The sequence below is a fragment of the Eleutherodactylus coqui genome, chromosome 11 (genome assembly GCF_035609145.1).
Source record: "Eleutherodactylus coqui strain aEleCoq1 chromosome 11, aEleCoq1.hap1, whole genome shotgun sequence".
Classification (NCBI taxonomy): domain Eukaryota; kingdom Metazoa; phylum Chordata; class Amphibia; order Anura; family Eleutherodactylidae; genus Eleutherodactylus; species Eleutherodactylus coqui.
The window spans coordinates 23,245,394-23,267,556 of NC_089847.1; the positions used below are offsets into that span (position 1 = coordinate 23,245,394).

General features: G+C 45.6%; 1 protein-coding gene across 1 annotated transcript; it reads left to right on the plus strand.

Annotated features, from left to right (window-relative positions):
- Positions 1-9,316, plus strand: ZNF821 (zinc finger protein 821). The gene is made up of 7 exons (XM_066582862.1): positions 1-103; positions 1,751-1,838; positions 2,057-2,155; positions 3,634-3,755; positions 5,003-5,107; positions 6,437-6,603; positions 8,157-9,316. Exons 2-7 carry the CDS (start codon positions 1,799-1,801, stop codon positions 8,788-8,790), a joined length of 1,167 nt encoding a protein of 388 aa, XP_066438959.1. The 5' UTR covers positions 1-103; positions 1,751-1,798; the 3' UTR covers positions 8,791-9,316.
- Positions 9,317-22,163: the final 12,847 nt, after the last annotated feature.

Genomic DNA, 22,163 nt, shown 5'->3' on the forward strand with positions numbered 1-22,163 from the left:
ATGACGTCATCAGAGGGCCTCTCTCCCTCCAGCAGCCGCAGCCTGCACCGTCTGTGTGGAGCGGGACACACCCGGGGCCGGGGGGCTGCCGGGGGTCATGTAGGTGAGTGCAGGGGGTGGCCGGGCACCGGAGCACAGTATCGTCTGGAGAAACCGCCGTGGGCCGCTACAGTCCCGGGCTGTGAATGCAGCCGGCATGGGAGCCATGCAGAGTGCGGGGCGCCCCCTGCTGACCGTGGAGCCCTGCGCCCTGCATGCTCTATTCGCGGCTGCATCAGTGGGGCTCTGGCTCATTCATTACTGGGCAGCAGCTGCTTGTTCATCCACTAAGGGGTTAATGCTGGACTTGTTATACATATGGGGGTCCGCGCCGAGGATTGGGGTCCGGCGCGCTGCGATCGCTCACAACAAATAGCGCAGCCAATAAGGTTGTGTTGCTGCCGATCGCAAAAGATCCGGCTTTTTTTTTGCGATCTGTGGGTCACGGCAATGTGGCAAATGTTGCGACAAAGTCGCCATGCAGCCTTCGCCTTAAGGCGTTGTCCGTAAACGGGGATGTCCGGTAGGGCGGCGGCGATGCCTTTTTTTTTTTTTTTTTTTTTAATATTCGCTGTAAATATGTTCAAACAATAAAAGCGTCCGGATCCGCCCACAGCGCCTGCGCTTCTTTACTGGACTGCTGCGGCGGTCACATGACGTTCGGACATCATGGCTCCCAGCGTTTGAGTGGTAATGCCAGGAGGATGGTATGTGATGGCTGCGGCGGCTTGAATGGCTTCAGTGGTCAGGTGGTAGCTATTCGTAAACGAAAAACCGCGAGGAGCACGGGAGCCGCAGCGCTGAAGTAGGGACCGCCACTTGTATTGTCTTAACGTGTTTGCAGTGATTTCTAATAAAGAGTTGGACGCGGCTTTTAACAATTTTTATCTACGGCCGAGAAACTTGCGCTAGATCTGCGCGTTGCAAGACGCGCAAATCTCATGTAACCATGATTCCCATACTTCTGAATGGAGATGTATGTATATTATTGCGTGTCCTATATTTCCGTGTTCCTCGGACACATCGCCCATTGTTTTCAATGCGACAGTACAACGCTTCGCACGACGATGAGCGCGCGAGGAAAACGCTTGCTGATCCTCCCACGCAGCTGAAAGCCAGAGAAGCGCTACTTCACAGGAGTGACGGGAGACGTTTTTCCTGCCATCCGCGTGAAAACGCACGCTTGTGGAAAAAAACCCCAAACATTTGCCTGTGTGTAGGTATAGTAAGGGCGGCTTCACACAACCACATAGCAGCAAGGTATATTTGCGCATGTATTGGCGTATTTACTGTACTTCTTGCGCGCGCAAATACATCTGTGCAAAGGAGCGCTAAGTGACCGTTCGCACGAGACGCAGTTAGGACATGCGGCTATTACTGCAGCACAATGTTATCCCTATGGAGCCTAAGGCGGCCTTCACACAGACCAGCGCCATTCTGGCCCGATTTCTTGCTTCTGATATTGCGATCCTCCGGTACGTGTTTCTCGCGCGTCGGAGGACCGGCAAGCGGTTCCCATTGACTTCAGTAGGAAACAACACATGGCAGTTCGGGGGGGGCGCGTCGCATGGCATGCACTGTGCTTGACTGCGCCATTGTTGGCATCCTGCAAGTAAAATGTTCTAGATCGTCTTTCCCAAGCAGCGGCTCCGATCACTTCTGCGCTTTCCCTACTTTTGGCGCATAACCCCGTTGTGTCTTCTGCTTTCAGAGCCGCTCTGTGTAGAGGGTCAGCGTGGATGTAGCCAGTTCCCGTAAGATGTCCCGGAGGAAACAGACAACTCCAAACAAAGTACATTGTGAGTATCGCCTGTGCGTAGTAAGGGTTCGCAGCCAGCAGACGGCTGTATGAGGCACATCTCTCTGCGTTAGAGCTGCAGACACAAAACGACAGATCTTCGATCAACGCTAGAGCAATTCTGCTGACCTTATGGAATTGTTACTCAGACCGTCCTTCTGTCTCCGGAGGGATCTAAACCTTGGCATGCGTGTAACGGACTCTTCCTTCCCTCTTTAGGGGAGAACATGTTTGCGGGATTGGCGCCACAAGCAATGATGAAAACCGAGATTGTGAAACAGGAAGCGGCGGAGATGGAGCAGAATGAGCGGAGTAGCAGTAAGTGCGGGCCGATGGCGATATCTGTCAGGCCTTTTTGGAGTTGGCACTTTGAAGGGAGATAATAATATAATCTCTCCTTACAATTATCTGATACTTCAGGACCAGCGAGGCTGTATGTCTGTACGGACAGCGACTATATATGTATCTAGAAAACTGCGCTACGGTCACCGTGAAGTGACCTGTTAAGGGGTTAAGAGCGGCCTAGACTGGACACAAGGGTTGATACAGGGGGCTTGAGCATTCCCTGAAGATATATATATATATATATATATATATATATATATATATATATATATATATAATGTATGTATTCATGTATCCGCATTCCTTGCTCTTAGCCATGTAGTTGATGTATGCACACGCAGACATGAGGCCACAAAATACATTCTACTCATCTGTCCGGACGCTGCGGGGTTCTCGTCCAGGCAGGCTGGATCTTCTTGCTTCTGCCCGGCGTATGCACTCGAGACGCTGGCGGCGTGGCAGGTGCATGCGCCGTGCCGTCTTTTTTTTTTTTTAAACTCCTGCTGTCCTGTGGCATGGACGCAGTGACAGCTACATGTGTCGCAGGGCGGATGGCTTCCATTGGCTTCAATAAAAGCCGTGGAATCCAGACGTGTTGGAAAGCCGCACAAAATGCAACAGGTATTTTCCTGCGCGTGCGATCCGTGCACCGGGGAAAAATGACGTCCGCAGGTATTTAATGACTCCCTATGATTCCCCATGGGTGCAGATCACGCGTGCTGGTGACCTGCGCAGTTTTTGTAATCCTTTTCTCCCCGTGGACATTGGGCCTTAAACTTTTTTGACTTGCTATTTTTCTCCTGCAGCGAGGTGTAACTTGGGGTGTTCTCCCCTGTGATTGGGCGACATGCACCCTTCTGTCCTCCATGATTTGCTATAACTTGGTAACACTAGAGGTTGAGTAACGTTCACCAAGGATCAGGTGTACCGTTGCATCTGCAGCAGCGACTAAGAGTTTATGGAGTATTATTCATGCGTCGTGTTAATTTACTGTGTGTTTTGCATATTTTTTTTGAAAGGGATTTTGCAGACACAGCGCCACTCTTGTCTAATGGCTGTGCCGGGTATTGCAGCTGAGCATCATTCAATTGAATAGGGATGATCCGCAATACCAGGCACAGTCCAATAATAACAGTGGTGCTGTTTCTGGGGCAAATAAAAAAACAAAACTTTGTATTCTAATTCCGACTACCCCAGGGAACCTGTTACTAGTTTTTAGCCTAGTAAGCGAATGGCAGCGCTACAGTTGTATCAGTTTTGATGACCAAAGAAGTGCGGGAATGACTGATACTATGCAATCGTACCGCTCTGCTGCAGGTTGACTGGGGACGGGTTCCCTTTAAGGTCGGTTATATTGTGTTGCCTTATTACTAGGTTTCATCGTCCGTTTTAGGGTTGCAGGTATGATCGTTGCCACCACCTCTTTGGTAATATGAATCTCCTTATTGCAGGCGACAGTGATGAGGATACGACAATCGATGAGTTGTCATCTCAGGCTTCCGAAGAAGACAACACTGAGAAAGAAGAACCCGGTGTAAGCAAAAAGAGGAGGAAACGGGAAGATGTTTCTATGGTAAGGGGAGGCGGAGGATGTGATATTGTAAATCTCACACAATGAAGGAAACCGTTGTGTTTGACGTAATCACTGACTCAACTGCTTCCTTTGTTACTTTCACCATATTATATAGTTGATCAAGTAGCCACAACCACCATCTGCATGTTCCATTAGTGAAGGCCAATACGTCTTATTTACTGACCTCACTAATGGGCTTTAAACCCACACATACATATTGTTACAGTGGTGGCTTGGCTGACCACATGCGGGGGGGGGGGGGGGGGGGGGCAGGGGTGAGCAGGACAGCGATGCTCGCTCGAGTAACTGCCCTAACCGAGCGTGCTCGCTCATCTCTACTTAAGACTTATTCCGTGATGCAATGAATATCTATATAGAAATACAACTTTAAATGTCCATGTTTGTAAATTCTCAAATCCCGAGTTTAGCGCACATTCACACTTGTGTTGAAGCCGCCAGACGAAAATATGCGCTATTTTGTTTGCAAAAATACTAGCGGACATATTGGAAGCTGGATCCCTTTAGAGTCAATGGGGTTTGTTTGGCGCTTTGATTCCGTAACTGGACTGATTCGTTTGGACAGGGATTCCGGTTTCCTGCTCCCATAACGTAACAGGAAAACGGAGGCTGATGTGCGAGTAGCCTAAGTGTTAAAATAGAGCTGCCTATTAGACCCCATTAGAGGGAGCTTTACTGACTTCGGTTACTAACTGAAGTTGAGAGTAAAGCTGTTTGTAGCAAATGCCCCCTAACGGAGGTCCAAATGTTTAAAACGGAGATTTAGATACATAATATGGTGTTAGAATGTGAAGATCCATTTTTAGTAGTAACTAGAGATGAGCGAGCATTGTCCTTAGCGAGTATCTCCCCGCTCGGAAGAAAAGGTTCGGCTGCCGGCACGGGTGGCAGGTGAGTTGCGGCCATGAGCGGGGGGGAGAGAGGGAGAGAGATATCTCCCCTCCGTTCCTCCCCGCTCTCCCCCGCTGCCGGCAGCCGAATCTTTTCTTCCGAGCAGGCAGGTACTCGCTAAGGGCAATGCTCGCTCGAGCAATTGCCCTTGGCGAGTATGCTCGCTCATCTCTAGTAGTAAGCATATGTTGTATTCCTAATCCTGGATGTTGGCCTGATGAGGGTCTGTTTACCGCCCAGAGACAGGACTGCAGTTTAATCTCTTTTTCTCCACACAAGTATCAAAACCAGTTGCCATATATGTAAATCTTCATCGCTCTTCCTTCTTCTCTTTGTAGGCCTCTGAATCTCTTGATGGTAATCTGGATTCTGGACTTTTTATTTGTCCGCTTTGTCAACTGGACTGTGAAAGCCACGAGCAGCTGATCACTCATGTATATCAGGTAGGTGACATATGGGCCATTTACATTGGACGGTTATCACCCAAAATCTGTTAAAACCAACAAACTTTAACGATAATCGTGCGGTGTTGGTGCAAAAAAACCTCTCGCTTGTCGTTCACAAGTTCTTATCGCTGACTTTCAATCGGCATAAAAATGACTGCCGGGTGGGGAACTTGTTCAATGCGAGGGCTCGGTCAGACCAGCGTTTTTTTTTCCGCATCTATTAGAATCAATGGCTGCCAATGAAAGCGGTCACATGTCCATTTCATACAAGGGAATAAAAGTCGCATCTGCAAAGAATAGGACAACGTTTTGCCATTCGCACATCGCATCGCACTGATGGAATTCATTGCCACAGCTGTGGCAGGGGATTCCTTCATCCCTGCTGGAACTTTCTCATCACTGAGCACTGTGACAGCACAAATCAGCACTGCAGCGATTATTTTCGGGGTGGGGGAGGCTTGCAATATAAGCCCTACCCCGAAAATCATTCCTAGCTGTAGAAAAAAAAGGTAACTCACCTAGAAGCGCTGTCCGGCTCTTCTCCCCGTCCCCGGCAGTCGTCTTCTGTATTCTGGTGGCTAGGGATTGAAAAATCTCCACCTCTAGAAAACGCTGCCTCTGGTCACAGCGCTCAGTCAATCAGAGGTAGCGCTCAGCCATTCATTGAATGGGATAGCACTGCGGTCCTCTGCCACAGCTGTGGCAGGGGACCGTGATGTACTCACTACAATTTCAATGGTGCCGCCGGCCCCATTGACAAGGTGAAACCCTTGGATGTGATAGCATCCAGGGGTTTCACATCCAAGAAGTCCCCTGCTGCAGCCGGATAGTGATGGGACTGCACTTTATGTGTGAATTTTCCCATTGTGTGACCGCACAAGTGCGAATAAAAAAAAAAAAGTGCGTCTGACGCTTCGGTCATACGTTTTTTTTATACATGCGTTCTGCGTCTTTTATTTTTTGGCATCTACAGATGCAGGAAAAATCGCTCGTCGGACTGAGCCCTAAAAGGTGAAGCGCTGAGTGAGAAGCCCGCGATTCAGCAGTGAAGTCTGTCAGTGTAACACTCTGCACTAGCGCTAACAACCCTAGCGGTGACGTCAGCGCTCCTGCAGTCATTTACCCGACTGTTGTACCCGCGTAAAAGGGCCAATATAGTCCTTGTGGTCATCTTTATCACAGCAGGGATTTTGTGTCAATTTTATTATTTTTTTTTTTCCTTTTTGGTCCCAGAAAAGAAGTTTTGCTGATAGTCTGGAAACCATAAAATGATCCTGCACCTTTTTACTCCTCTCTTAATTAACTCTTTATATGTTTTCTATCCAGCATACGGCTGCTGTGGTGAGCGCAAAAAGCTACCTTTGCCCGGTGTGCGGCCGTGCCCTCAGCTCTCCGGGGTCCCTAGGACGGCATCTACTGATACATTCAGAGGACCAGCTTTCCAACTGTGCTGTATGTGGTGCTCAGTTCTCCAGCCATGACACTTTTAACAGGTGAGGTTTGCAATAAAAAAAATTAAGGCCCTTCCTGTCTAGAAAAATGCAAAAAAAACTTCCTGCAAACAATTGTTGTTCAATGTAAAAGCACACACGGACCGAATGCGGAATGATCATTCATTCACCGTTCAGTTTATGCATACCTAAAGGCCCATTTACATGTTACTATTATCGTTCAAAATGAGCGATAATCGTTGCATGTAAACGCGGGCATTGTGCACTTTTCTTTTGAACGATGATTTTAAGGTGAACTCAAAATCCATCTTTCAGCTACTGGAGATAAAGTAAACACTTCTATCTCTCAATAGACTGCAGGCTGTTATCTCTGCGGGGAATCTGCAGATAACATTGTAACTAAAGATGAGCGAGCGTACTCCCTAAGGCAAGCTACTCGAGCGAGTACCGCCTTATGCGAGTACCTGCCCGCTCGTCCCTAAAGATTCGGGGAGCGGGGTGGGGTGGGGGAGGGAGAGCTCTCTCACTCCTTCCCCGGCTCCTCCCTGCTCACTCCCGCAACTCACCGCTCTCCCCCGCCGGCACCCGAATCCTTAGAGACAAGCGGGCAGGTACTTGCATAAGGCACTACTCGCTCAAGTAGTTTGCCTTAGCGAGTACGCTCGCTCATCTCTAATTGTAACTGTCGGGCAGACCTGCCGAGAACAATGTAGTGAGCGTGTGATTAATCACACACTGGGCTCTGCAACAGCTTCTGGAGGCCCCTTTACGTGCAAATGAAGATGATAAAGTGTTAAGGCCCATTTAGACACAACGATTATCACTCAAAATTCGCTCTTGAGTGATAATTGCTGCGTCTAAACGCGTGCTCCTCGTGCACTTTTCATGCACCATTTGCTTATCGCTGACTTAAAGCCAGCTTGAAGTCAGTGATGTGTCTTATCAGGACTCCACGGGATAGCACTGACAGTATTCTTTCAGCTGCAGTCCCATTCAAAAACAATATAGCTGAATGCAGATAACAGACCTCCAGCTGTTATCTGCATTCAGTAAAGGGCTTCATTTGCACGCTAATAAGCTAATAAGTAGCTACTTAGTAGTTAATGCAAAATGATTGCTCAAAACTGCCGTTCAAGATATCTTTTAAACGAATTTTGAGCGAACCACTTTCAGTGTAAATGGGCCTTCAATGGCCATTAACAGGTCATGCAAAAAGATTGGTAAAGATTATCTTTGCGTGTAAATGGGCCTTGAAAACAGTACAACGAATCAGCCCTCTATATGAGAAGTATGCCTAATATAGCTTTATGGGGCATGTGTGTGCACCTCTCCCATCTATGGGTAGACACCAGGTGGGCAGAGAACAAAGCATAGCATGCAGGATGGCGGCACCTGACTGCGGCCTTGCTAACAGGTGATCGTCGCGCTGTGACAACTATTAGTAAACTTTCTGTAATACAAATCTTCATCACTGAAATGATAAATTGGAATCCAATATCTGCAGCCGGACTTCTCAAACGTTTCTGGTAATCTAAGTTGTTGCCCAGTAAATATGTAATATTATATAATGTAACGATTTTCTGCTTTTTGTCCAGTGAAAAGCTGCCAGAAGTTCTATCCACAGAAAGTTGGGATGAAAGCGACAAAACCCCCAGCGGTCTGGACTTCAATGCCGTTTACCCTGCAGGAGTATTACTTGTGTGCAATAACTGTGTGGCTTACAGGAAGATGATGACAACCCAGACCCCCACAGTGCGCAAGTGGGCCAATCGTAGACAGAACGAGCCCGTGGAGGCACGAATGCAACGGCTGGAGCGAGAGCGTACTGCCAAAAAGAGCAGACGAGACAGCGAGACCCCTGAGGAACGAGAGATGAGACGGATGAGGGACAGAGAAGCGAAGCGGCAGCAGAGAATGCAGGAGACAGATGAGCAGCGTGCCAGACGCTTGCAGCGGGATCGGGAGGCTATGCGCGTGAAACGGGCCAATGAGACGCCAGAGAAGCGTCAAGCGCGGCTCGTTCGCGAGCGAGAGGCTAAACGGTTAAAAAGAAGGCTGGAAAAGATGGACATGATGCTCCGAGCGCAATTTGGGCAGGACCCGTCGGCAATGGCGGCATTGGCCGCGGAAATGAACTTTTTTCAGCTTCCGGTGGGGAATAATGAGCTGGAACAGCAGATTCTTGGGAAGATTGCACTGGATGATCAGAATAACGGGACTGTGCACTGACCGGGGATTGTACTACAGGGGGCGCTGTAACTCCTGCTAGAATGTGATACTTTAATCATATTTTTTTTTCTATACCTCTATGGGGTCTCTGCAGATACCCTTCTGCTCCCTCCTTGGGTGGTCGGTGTTGAAATCCATTGCTCAGGATTACAAAGCTGCTGGAGGGGAGTGCTCAGTGTCTGCATTTGTACCATGGATATTGTAAGTTCATACAAAGGGACTATTATATGATCTGTGCGCGGTCCGTGTTTCTGGACGTCGCTGTATTGAAAGAGCCGCACAGACTCCTGATCTCCTTGACCAGCGCGTTTCTGAGACTGTGTTATACAGGGTATGAAAAACAAGCAGAAATCACACTTTGCTCACACGGCTCCTGTTGTGCTGTCTCTGACCTCTGCAATAAGTGAGCTGTATGTGTGTAGTATGTCTTATTTATGTGTGTATGACAGAGTATTGCAGTGGCATCCGTGTAACCGTGTACAAGACGTGTAATGTGGAGCCAATAAATTATTTTAATATGCCGTTATGACTGCCAGCTTTTCTATCCTGGGTGGATCCTGTTTATTGAGAGTTGGCTTTCAGTGAAGTTTTATGTAGGTTGGGTAGTTGTTTTTTTTTTTTTTTTCTTTCAAACTACATTTTAGAGAAAAAAAAGAGTATAGATAGTGGTCGCTTATTTTAGTATTCAAAGAGCAACTTTCAGATTGGCTGCGCTTGCCAGGATAGACTTCAACCGTTAGCAGAACCCAGGCTGCAGTATGAGGTTGGAAGGGACCTCCAGGGTCATCGGGTCCAACCCCCTGCTCAATGCAGGTTCACTAAATCATCCCAGACAGATATTTGTCCAGCTTTTGTTTGAACACTTCCATTGAAGGAGAACTAGCCACCTCCCGTGGCAACCTGTTCCACTCATTGATCCCCCTCACCATCAGAAAGGGTCTTCTAATATCTAATCTGTGTCTCCTCCCTTTCAGTTTCATCACATTGCTTCTAGTCTTTCCTTGTGCAGATGATAATAGGGCTGATCCCTCTGCACTGTGACAGCCCTTCAGATATTTGTAGACAGCTATTAAGTCTCCTCTCAGCCTTCTCTTTTGCAAGCTAAACATTCCCAGATCCTTTAACCGTTCCTCATAGGACATGATTTGCAGACCGCTCACCATTCTGGTAACTCTTCTCTGAACTTGCTCTAGTTTCTGTCTTTTTTAAAGTGGGGGCCCAGAACTGGACACAGTATTCCAGATGAGGTCTGACTTAGGAAGAGTAGAGGGGGATAATGACCTCACATGATCTACACTCTATGCTTCTCTTAATACATCCCAGAATTGTGTTTGCCTTTTTGGCTGCTGCATCACATTGTTGACTCATGTTCAGTCTGTGATCTATTAGTATACCCAAGTCTTTTTTACATGTGCTGCTGAGCCCAGTTCCTCCCATTCTCTATGTGCTTTCTTCATATTTTTTGCCCAGATGTAGGACTTTGCATTTCTCCTTGTTAAATACCATTCTGTTGGTCGCCGCCCACTGTTCAAGCTTTTCTAGATCTTTTTGAATACTCTCTCTCTCTTCCCTAGTGTTAGCTATCCCTCCTAGCTTTGTGTCGTTGGCAAATTTAATCAGTTTCCCATCAATTCCCTCCTCCAGATCATTTATAAAAATGTTGACCAACACTGGGCCTAGGACAGAGCCTTGTGGTACCCCACTTGATACATTCTTCCACTTGGATGCGCAGCCATTTATGACCACTGTTTGAGTACGATCACTAAGCCAGTTGTGAATCCACCTAACAGTCGCCTTGTCAATCCCATTTTTGGTCATTTTTTTTCAATAAGTACAGTATGAGATACTTTCTCAAATGCTTTAGTAAAGTCAAGATAAACTATATCCACCACATTTCCCTGATCAACCCAGTCAGTGATACTGTCATAGAAGGAAATTAGATTCGTCTGGCATGACTTGTTTGTTACAAACCCATGCTGGCTCTGGTTAATTACTCCATTCTCATCCAAGTATTTGCATACATAATTTGTTCAAAGATCTTTCCCGGTATAGAGGTCAGGCTCACAGGCAAAAATGCAATAAAAAGCAGTCAAAAAGTCGTATATATTCCAAAATGGTACCAACGGAAACTACAAGATGTACCAAAATGAGCCCTTGCATAACTACGTCGCCGGAAAAATTAAAAAGTTGTTGCACTCAGAAGATGGCAGCAGAAAATAATTGGAAAAAATCAAATGTTTAAAAAAAAAAAAAAAAAAAAAAAATAGTACAGCAAAAAAAAAAAAAACAACATAAGTTTGGTATCGTAGTAATCATACTGACTGATAGAATAAAGAGATTATTTTATTTTTGGTGTCCGCCATAGAAACAAGACGCACCGAAAGATGGTGGATTTTTATTTTTTTTTCTAATAATTTTTTTGACACTTTTTAACACCACATTAAATTGTGCCATTGAAAAATAGAACTCGCCCCACAAAAAAACAAGCCCTCATACAGCTACGTCAATGGATAAATAAAGGAGTTAAATTTTTTTTAACCCCTTAATGACGCGGCCCCTTTTTCTTTTTCCATTTTCGTTCTTTCCTCCCCCCTTCAAAAAAAATCGTAACTCCTTTTATTTATCCATCTATGTCGCTGTATGAGGGCTTGTTTTTTGCGGAACGAGTTGTATTTTTCAATGGTGCTTTTTAATGTACCACATAATGTACTGAAAAACTTGAAAAAAATTCTAAGTGGAGTAAAATGAAAAAAAAGGGACATTTCGCCATCTTTTAATGCGTCTTGTTTATAAGGCGCACAAACGGCAACAAAAGCGACATGATAACTTTATTCTATGGGTCGGTACGATTACTACGATACCAAACTTGTATAGTGTGGTTTTTTTGGGGGTTTTTTTTTTACTACTCTTCTTTTTTTTTTTTGTTTTTTTCTCAAAGACATTTAATTTTTTTCAATTATTTTCTGCGGTCATTTTGTGCGCACAATAACTTTGTTATTTTTCCGTCAACGTAGTTGAGCAAGGGCTATATTTTTTTGCGGAATGTTCTGTAGTTTCTGATAGTACCAATTTGGAATACATACGACTTTTTGATCGCTTTTTATTGCGTTTTTTTCTGGGAGACAGGGTAACAAACTTTTACAACTTTTTTTTTTTTTTTTTTTTACATTACTTTGAAGTCCCCCTGGGGGACTTTAACATGCGATGCTTTGATCGCTCCTGCAGTATGACGTAATGCTATAGCATTACGTCATACTGCAATTTACCAGGCAGTCTATCAAGCCACCCCACGGGGATGGCTTGATAGGCAGTCTGGTAAGGCAGCCCTGGGGCCTTTCATTAGGCCCTCGGCTGCCATGATACCTGCACAGCTACCCTGATCTCACCGCGGGAGAATTTACAGTGGCATTTAATAGGCACGATCGGCCACGTGGCTGATTGCGGCTATTGCCCACGGGTGTCAGCTATTATAAACAGCTGACGCCCGCACTGTATGAAGAGAGGTTGCCACGCAACCTCTCTTCATACATACCCCGCGGCTCCATGACGTACCGGTACGTCATGGAGCGGGAAGAGGTTAAAGGGGGAAGAAAAAAATGAATATGGGGGGGGGGGGAACAAAAAAGCTTGGTCACAAAGCAGTTAGTACGCACTTGAATAGACCTTGCTATGTATTTTTTCACGCAATTGAAATCAGTGGGTTCTATACAGGCCGTATTGTGGGCATAAAAACTATATGTGTAATATGGTGTGTATTTACGTCCTTTTGAGTGAGGCCATAGTTTGTTTGGGAAAAAGGCGGATCGTTTTAATTCTGCTAGTGTGAATGAGCCCTAGGTTGTTTAACCCTTTCCAATCCACTGTCTGCCGTCTAAAGACATTCTGATTTATGGCTGTACAGCTCTGATGTCGGAAGACGTCCAGCAGGGTATTCTTACTGTGTATTACTGGCAGCTCTGTTGTTGGGGGCCTCTCCAGCATGTCCCACACTGCAGTACTGGCTCTAGCCAGCAGATGGCAGAAAGAGAAGGCCCCCTAGGAAACCCTGAATCCAAAATTAGATTGCAAAGGGTTAAAGCAATTGTCCACCACTAGGTTTTACGCTGCAGGGGAAACGTCAGGCAATACAAATCCGTATGTTCCCCCTCGCACGCACACGATGTGAGGACGTGTTCAAGGTCCTTCAGGCTCCTCTGTGGGAAATTCATGCTAAAGCTAGGTGCTGTAGAGGCATTGTTCTATTAGACCGCAGCATTCCTGCAAGAAAATGGTAGAGCTTTTAACAAGTATTAGACCATGACTGCCAATATAAACCAAAGCTCGCTAGCTGCTCTCCTTCACACTGGCAAGCGCGATGTAGGGCTGTGAATCCCGCCCCATATCGCGCTCCCCGCCATGTGAAAGCCCCGTGGAGGCGAGACTGTTTCATGTGAAAACAGCTTTGCATCGCTGCGGGGATCATGGAGGATCGTGAAGGTCTCCCATTGCCGGGAGATACAATGGGCAATCTCGCAGCTAGATAGGACCTGCTGCAATATGTATCCTGCGTCGCATCGGGTGCCATGCAGGAAAATATCACTAATATGAATTAAGCCATTCAAAAGAATGGGGTTCATATTTGTGCGTTTTGCAATGCACAAATCTCGCACGATTTTCACTTAAGTGTGAAGACAACCTCAAGCAGGATCTATGTTTTCCTGACCTGCATTATGGGCCTCTTGTCCAACAACCTACCGCACATTAATGAGGGGCTAGAGATGAGCGAGCGTACTCGCTAAGGCAAACTAATCGAGCGAGTAGTGCCTTATACGAGCACCTGCCCGCTCGGCTCTAAAGATTCGGGGGCCGGCTGGGGAGAGCGCTGAGTTGCAGGAGTGAGCAGGGAGGAGCGGGGGGGAGAGAGTGAGAGAGAGTCCCGTCCCGTCCCCCCCCCTCGTTCCGCCCTGCTCTCCACCACCGCTCCCCGCCAGCACCCAAATCTTTAGAGACGAGCGAGCAGGTACTCGCATAAGGCACTACTCGCTCAAGTAGTTTGCCTTAGCGAGTACGCTCGCTCATCTCTATGAGGGGCAAAACCCCAAAACGGCCGTCTGTAGATGGTTTCCTTCTGGAGCAGCCTGTGGTTTTGGTCTATGTTAATGTGGTCTGACCCTGACTTGCCGACTTCTCATAGAGGAGTTATTCTATCTTCCCATTTGCATGAATGCACAATAAGACCTCACCGTTGAGTGCAAATAGTTATATTTTATGCATTGTGTTATATATGCATGACCACACAGCAATCCAGAACTTGGTGACGTTACTGCAGTCTGATGATAAGTGTTTTAGATGACAAGGTTCTGACTCAGGGCTCCCAAGGATGAGATCAGCTTGCAGTATGATGGCCTACACCCTGCTGGGATGTAATTGTAGAACCAGCACTGCAGTCACTTCAGGACTGACCACTCCTTATAGACGGAGCCCCGAAGAGGTTTCAACGGAGCAAACTTTGGTTAAGTTTACAAGCAGCAGATTTAAGGCCCATTTACATGCAAAGACAATCTTTCAAACGACTGAAAGATTGAGTTTTAGCGATCGGTTTTCATAAAGTGTTAATGGTCCGTTAACACTTTATTAGCATGTAAAAGGGCCCCTGGGAGCTGTTTGCAGAACACAGCATGTGGTCTGAGCTGTCAACACAACTCTATTGTTCACGCACTGGCTGTCGGCAGAATACAATGTAATCTCTGACTCCCGTGCAGAACACAGCAGCCGGTCCCTGTTATCTCTCTACAGCTGAATGATGGATTTTAAGCTGACCTTAAAATCATTGTTCAGCTGGAGAGTGCACGATGGCAGCGTTTACATGCAACCAGTATAATACATATGCCATCGTTTGAATGAATCTTGAGCGAGAATCATTGCGTATAAATGGGCCTCCAGACTGTAACTTCCATTGTCTGAGGTGAAGTCACTTGCACCCGAAATGCAACCAATTTGGATTTTCTGCAGCTGTCATAGCCGTTCAGTTGCAACATCAGCGGTAAAAAGTCTCAGCAGGTTTTATTTTTATTGCGTCAGTCGGACCGCATCGCCCATTGTTTCAACAGGACGGTCAAACACATCCCAGGCCGTGCGACTGGATGTTTCCCATTTAAAAACAATGGTAAACAATTGCTGGAGGATCGGAACTTCAGCAAAATGGCAGGTAAAATGAAAGTGGACCTGCGCAATAGCAGGCCGCTCACCCGTGTGAATGTTGCCTATTGGTCACATTAGCCCCTTCGGGAGGAGCCTATTTTGTACATTAAGGACCAAATTATTTTCATTGGCGCATTGCAAGAACCATAACTTGTTATCGCTGGATCAGAGCTTGTTGGTTTTTCTTTATTAAAAAAAAAAAAAAAAGTACTATATTTATATGACCCCATTCGTGGTGCATATAATGTGTTGTATACCTTTATTACATTTTTTGGGGAGCGAGATGGAAAAATTGTTCAGAAATTCCAACATTGTTTTGGGGGTTTTGTTTTTACAGCATTTACTATTTGGTAAAAAAAATATATATATATTTTCATTGGGTCTTTTACGGATGCAGTAATACCTGTTATATGCTGCTATTAAAAAAAACTTTGGGGGTATTTTATCCATTTAGAACAGGTTTGTAGTGGGGGCAAAAATGCTCTTTATTTTTTTAGTTTATTTTTGCAATTTTTTATTGAATTTTTTTAATGCAAAAAATATATATATTTTTTTGTTCCTGAAAGGGATTTGAAGATTTGATCTTTTAGGATAGTACAGTGCTTTAGTTATGTAGTCCATTCTACGACAGCGGGAGGCGGAGCCTAAAAAGCTGCGTTACATGGAAGATGCAGAGGGTTTTGTCAGGCTTCAGCTGCCATGGGAACCCACTGGTACCTTGCGATCGCACAGCGGGGTGCTATTGGGTGACAAAGTACATGCTTACATACTGCAGCTGCTATTCACTGTGGCTTATAAGGGGTTAAACTGCCAGGGTTGCAAGTTACTCCTTCCTGGGAGTTAGGCGGTGGCATGGCTGACTACTGTCAGCCAGGCTCCTCCTGCTCTTAAACAGATGTATGCGCAGGTTTAACACCTTCCCTCTATAGGACGTATACTTACGTCCTGCGGGATCGGGGTATCTATGAAGGGAAATCATGGGGCGACCTCCTTTCATACAGTGCGGGCGCTGGCTGTTTATTACAGCTGACACCCGTCAGCAACAGCTCCACTGAGCTGCGCGGCTCATCAGAGCTATTAACAATTTAAATGCCACTATCAATTCTGACTGGCATTTAAGTCCCCCGAATATCACAGGGAGCTGTGCGGGTGTCATGGCACCCGGGGGCCTTTCGAAAGGCCCCAGGGCTGTCAAGGCACAATGCCTATCAAGCTATGCCCATGGGGTGGCTTGATAGACTAACCGCCCGATAACAGTATGATGTAATGCTATTCATTATATCATTCTGCAGGAGGGATCAAAGGATCACAAGTTGTTGTCCCCTCTGGGAACTAAAGAAAAGGAAAAGTATTAATTAGAACAATAAAGTTTTACTAATTGTTGGAAAAAAAAAAGTAAAAGTTAAAAAAACAAATAAACCCTTTTGCCATATTTACAACTAAAGTATCAAAATTCTAAAACAAAAATAGATATTTGGTATCGCTGCATCTGCAAAAGTCCGATCTGTCAAAGTAACGCATTATTTACCCCGCATGATGAACGTTGTCCGTGAAAAAAAAAACACCAGAAATGCGCTTTTTTTGGTCACCCTATGTCCAAGAAAAAAATGCAATAAAAAGCAATTAAAAAGTCGTATGTATTCCAAAATGCTACCATCGCAAACTACAGGACGTTCCGCAAAAAATGAGCACTTCGAACAACCCTGTCCATGGAAAAATAAAAAAGTTATTGCGCGCAGAAGATGGTGGCAGAAAAGAATAAAAAAAAAGCCTTTGAAAAAAAAATACAGTACAGCAAAAGAAAGACAAACTATATACATTTGGATTGTAGTAATCGTACTGGCCGATAGAATCAAGTTATGTCATTTTTGTTGCAGTTTGTGCGCCATAGAAACAAGACGCGCCAAAAGATTTGTTTGTTTTTTGTTCATTTTACTCAGAATTTTTAACAAGTTTTTCAGTACATTATATGGTACATTAAAGGGGTTGTCCCGCGGCAGCAAGTGGGTCTATACACTTCTGTATGGCCATATTAATGCACTTTGTAATGTACATTGTGCATTAATTATGAGCCATACAGAAGTTATAAAAGTTATTCACTTACCTGTTCCGTTGCTGGCGTCCTCGTCTCCATGGTTGCCGTCTAATTTTCGCCGTCTAATGGCCAAATTAGACGCGCTTGCGCAGTCCGGGTCTTCTGCTTTTTTCAATGGGGCTCCGTGTAGCTCCGCCCCGTGCCGATTCCAGCCAATCAGGAGGCTGGAATCGGCAATGGACCGCACAGAAGCCCTGCGGTCCACCGAGGGAGAAGGTGCCGGCGGCCATCTTCACCGGGTAAGTAAGAAGTCACCGGAGCGCGGGGATTCAGGTAAGCGCTGTCTGGTGTTCTTTTTTAACCCCTGCATCGGGGTTGTCTCGCGCCGAACGGGGGGGGGGGGGGGGGAACCGTTTCGGCGCGGGACAACCCCTTTAAATAGTACTGTTGAAAACTACAACCTGTCCCGCAACAAACAAGCCTTCATACACCGACGTCGATGGATAAATAAAGGAGTTACAATTTTTTAAAGGGGGGTATGGAAAAAAAGGGGCCTGTCATTAAGGGGTTAAAAGGGTAAGCTGGCAATTGTTATTTTTTTTTAATCTCTTACCAGAACGCGCAAAATTGGACCCATCACTCCTGGCCTCTAGTGTTTCTGAGGTCATAGGAGAGAAAAAGGCTGTTGCCTCTTTAAAATAATTACTGCATTGGTGAGGATAGAAAAAGTTCCTCACCTAATTATTTTAATGAGCCGACAGCCCATTGCTCCCCTTATGATGTCATCGACAATATAGGGCAGGATACCACGTGACTGGAAGTGGCGGGTCTCATTCCGTGGGGTCCAATAGGGATTTAAATTTCCGGATAACTCCTTTAAAGTCCATTAATGAGGTCAGTAAAAAGCATATTGTGGTCATGAAGGGGTTAAAATTGGAATAGCCCCTCGCCCCCTGAAAATCACCATGCATACATAGCTGTTTTGGGATGATTGCCCCTCCTCAGTGTGCAGTAGCTGTCTGTACATGGTTATCTTTTCCCTCTGGAGAGGATTCTTGCTCTGGCTCATAATTTCCAGTCATTGTTACAAAGCTTGTTAAAAGGACTGACATTGACTTATAGGAATGCTGCCTTCCAATAGGTGGCGCTGTAGAGGTATTGTTCCATCCTGCCAGAGGAGCACAGATGGCCTTCTGTGTGCTCTCTCTAAGGAGAAACTATACCCTTTCTGACCCATAGTACTGTTTGTTATGGGTGTGGCAGTACAAATTATGTATAGCTTTTATTTTTGCAACATTTGAAGCATTATATAAGGAGAAAAAAAACTTTAAAAAAAGGTTTAGATTCTGAGTCAGTAATGACCGGTATCTATGTGTTAAATAGCATAGAGGAGTGATTAGATGAAAAAGTGGAATAAAAGAACCCCTTATGTGACAATCGGAGAGCAAATATGTGCTCTGAGTGATAAGAAGGGGATAACATATAGAAAAGTCCACGTTACCCTCTCCTAGGTCAGATCGGAGAATTGCATAGCGATCGCTACTGCCCTCGGCTCTGCACACAGTGAACACAGGTAAAACAGCTGTAAATCCAGCATTCTCGACCCCAGTTCAAAAGTTCTAAAAGAATCTTGACTTTAAAATGACACCAAAAGCACTGCAGCAGCCCTGATAGAACCAGAGACAGCAGACTGAAGTAGAACAAGCTCAGTTCAACCAAAACTGTTAAGTCCTTTTCCTGTAGAACGAGTTTTGTTGGTTGTAAACGGTTAAAAATGACTATAATAGCTATAATTTTCATTGTCTCTTGGTTTATAGAGTTGATTCCAGTCATGCATGGGTAAGAGAGAAGACTTGTGCCGTAGCTAAGACTTTCACAATTCCTCTGGTTGTCAGTGGCAACCAGCAATAAACTTGTCATCAGACACTCCTACACCCCCAACTAAGCTCCTATAATGGAGGGGGCGGTTAGATCTTCCTACATTCCCGTAGCGCCTGTGATCAGACCCCGAGCCAGTTGTGTTTACAAGGTTGACATTTGTGTCGGTTTTCAATTAGATTTCTGCTATGGACTTGCATTACTATAGCTGCGGATCTACGCTTGGAGGAGTAGCCTCCTTGCAGAAAAGCCGAAGAAGTAACGTCAGACAAATCTGCCCGTATAAACGGATATACACACAGATTTCTATTCAAATGAAGGGGATGCAAATTTGCAGCTGAATTGGTGCAAAATGCACCGTGTGAACTAAGGCAGAGGTCCCCAACTCCAGCCCTCAGGGACCACCAACAGGTCATGGTTTCAGGATATCCTATGGTAAGAACACCAGTGGCAATGTCTGAGGCACTGACCATAATTACATCACCTGTGCAACAATGAGGAAATCCAGGAAACATGACCTGTTGGCGGTCCCTGAGGACTGGAGTTGGGGGGAACACTGAACTAAGGAACGCTGGGAGAAAAGAGTTCAGCTCTGACTCATAACGAGGGCTGTAATTGCATCAGTCAAGGCAAATCATGCAAAAAAATGCAGTTTTTCTGTAGATTATCACTATACGTTGATATCAGGGTTACTAGATTTTAACTTGTTTGGTGCACAGAAAAGAAATGGTAGGTTGTGTATTATGAAGGAAGCCCGGGGTATTCTACGTCATCAGGGACGGGCCGCCATTGCTGCGGCAGAGACCTTTCTTGCTAAGAAATCATGGATGATCGCTCTGTCCATTCGCAGATAATGTTGCACTCATCAGCTTATATCACGCGAGGGAGGAGAATCCCCCCAAAACAGGTAAAGCGTGAATATAGAGCCACCTCTACAGATGACGGTATCACACGATTTACCACCAGGCTCAGCATAGTTGCAAATAACGAGGCAGTGGGTTTTTTACCATATGTGATGGAATCTCCTACAGGCAATGTAATTATATTTAGGACCAAGATCTAAAATTGTGGGATCAGTCTTGGCTCAGTAAGACAAGACAAAAACAGAATTTCAATGTCGCCAAGGTCACTACCAAATACGAATGATATACAGTTTCCCTGAAAATAAGCCCTACCCTTATTTTTGGGGGGAGTCTTGAAATATAAGCCCTAACTGCATTACATAAAAAACAAAAAAGGCATACATTACCTAGCAAACTGGGTCCAGGTCCCTCCCGCTGCTCTCCGCCGCACTTCTTGCACTCCTCAGCCGCCCACAGAAGATCACTTCCTAGTTACGGGATTCATAAATACTGCCTCCAGGAAGTGATGGCTCTGATTGGTTCTCGAGTGCTGCTCAGCCAAGCAATGCAGAGCAACATGAACCAATGCGAGGGCTGTGATTAGTTCATCAAGCGCTGCATTAATTGACTGAACAGCGGTCGAAGAACCAATCACAGCCATCGCTTCCTGGAGGTGAGAATTAAGAATCCCTTAACCAGAAAGTGATCTTCTGTGGCCGACCAAGGACTGCAAGAAGAGCATTGGAGCTCTGGAGAGCAGTGGGAGGACCCGAACCAAGCTTGCTAGGTAAGTATATTAAGACATCCCCTGAAAAGAAGGCCTAGCGCCTCTTTCGGGGGGGTGGGGGTGGGGTGGTAAAAATTAAAATACGACAGGGTCTTCTTTTCAGGGAAACACAGTAGTAAGACGGTATGCAGATACAATGCTGTACTGATCTTCAGTGTTATACATCAGTGTGCTTTCACACGGGCGACTTTTATGCGTGATTTCTTTGTGCTGAAATGCATACAATCCGCACGTAAAAAAGAATCCATCATTTTAAATGGGTTAATTCACGCGGCCGCGGTTTTTTGTTTGCAACAATGCTGCAAGACAGAAAAATAAAACTAGTCCTACTTTGGGTGGTTCAGTTCAAGAAGCGCCCATTCTAATCTAAGGGGCGAAAAAAAAAATCGTATCACACACGCATGTATACAGGAGTTTCATGTGGATGCAATTTTTTTTATTTTTGGAACAAAATGTTATTTTCACACACCTGGAAGAAGGAAAAAAAAAAAACCCCATCGGTGTTCCTACACTATATATTACATTACAGCTATAAAACCGCAGACACTGAAACAGAAGGGGCTGCAGCCTGAGAGCCAACGAATATGAAGGTCGCTGCAGCTGATAGTAGTATGTGCAGCATTGGACTAATATTCAGAGGCTGGTGCACTACAGACACTGAAGCAGCAGGGACTGCAGTGAGATGTGAGGTCCTGCAGCATAAGAACTGTAAGAATGGCAAGAAATTATCAACCTGTAAGGGGCTTTAAAAAATGTCATGTTTTGGCATAAGCCTATTTAGCAACATTTCTATCTATGCCACCCCTGGCAGTTTGTTTAAAGGGTTTCTGTCAACAGATTCCTGGTGTCTGCACCCAGGACAGGGGTGTCTGTTGCCCCAGGGGACGTTGTATTCTAAACCCTGCAGCGTTTCAGAATAAATACACTTTAAAACAGACTCTTGGCGATGAACTTCAAGTCACGGGGTGGACAACGCCAGCCTATCCCTGCCTGTGTATAGGGTGAGAGCTGGCAGGTAGCTGACAGGCAGCGGGCAGGGAGAGGTCGGTGGGGCTCAGCTGCCAGTCAAACTTCAAAGTGTGATTATACAGAAATGCAACAGCATTACAGAATAAAAGACCCGGGGGGGGTGGGGTGGGGGGGGGGGGGATAAGAGGGCAGCCCTGCATCGGGTTCAGGCTGTCTGTGGTTCAAGCACCAGGAACCTGATGACATAATCCATTTTAAAGGCTTAGGGGGCAGGAACAAATGAATCACGTTTATACCGGAAACTGGCATACATCATACAAAAAAATCTGCACCAGCTTCTAGATGCCATGGAGTTCTTCTTAGGAGTCTGGACGACCAGACATAGGTCTCTTAATACATTAGTCACATCTTACGCCAGCAAGGATCATATTAAGAGCGGTATATGAACTGTTATATGAACTGCAGCCTTAGGGTGACTAACCACTAGCATTTTTTTTCACTGCGAAATTCGTAGCGTTTTTTTCTGCAGGGGTCTATGGGACTTGTAATGGCAAAATCGCGATTTATCGTGATTTTAGCTTTACATGTCCCGTAGCCCAAAGACCCGTGCAGAAAACAAAAACCCGCTGCGAATTTCGCAGTAAAAAAACAAACGCTAGTGGGTAGTCACCCTTAGGCTGCT

Coding starts and splice junctions, on each gene's coding strand:
- ZNF821 (XM_066582862.1), top strand. CDS start 1,799: ATGTCCCGGAGGAAACAGACAACTCCAAACAAAGTACATT. Junction 1,839..2,056: donor AACTCCAAACAAAGTACATT/GTGAGTATCGCC, acceptor TTCCCTCTTTAG/GGGAGAACATGTTTGCGGGA. Junction 2,156..3,633: donor GCAGAATGAGCGGAGTAGCA/GTAAGTGCGGGC, acceptor TCCTTATTGCAG/GCGACAGTGATGAGGATACG.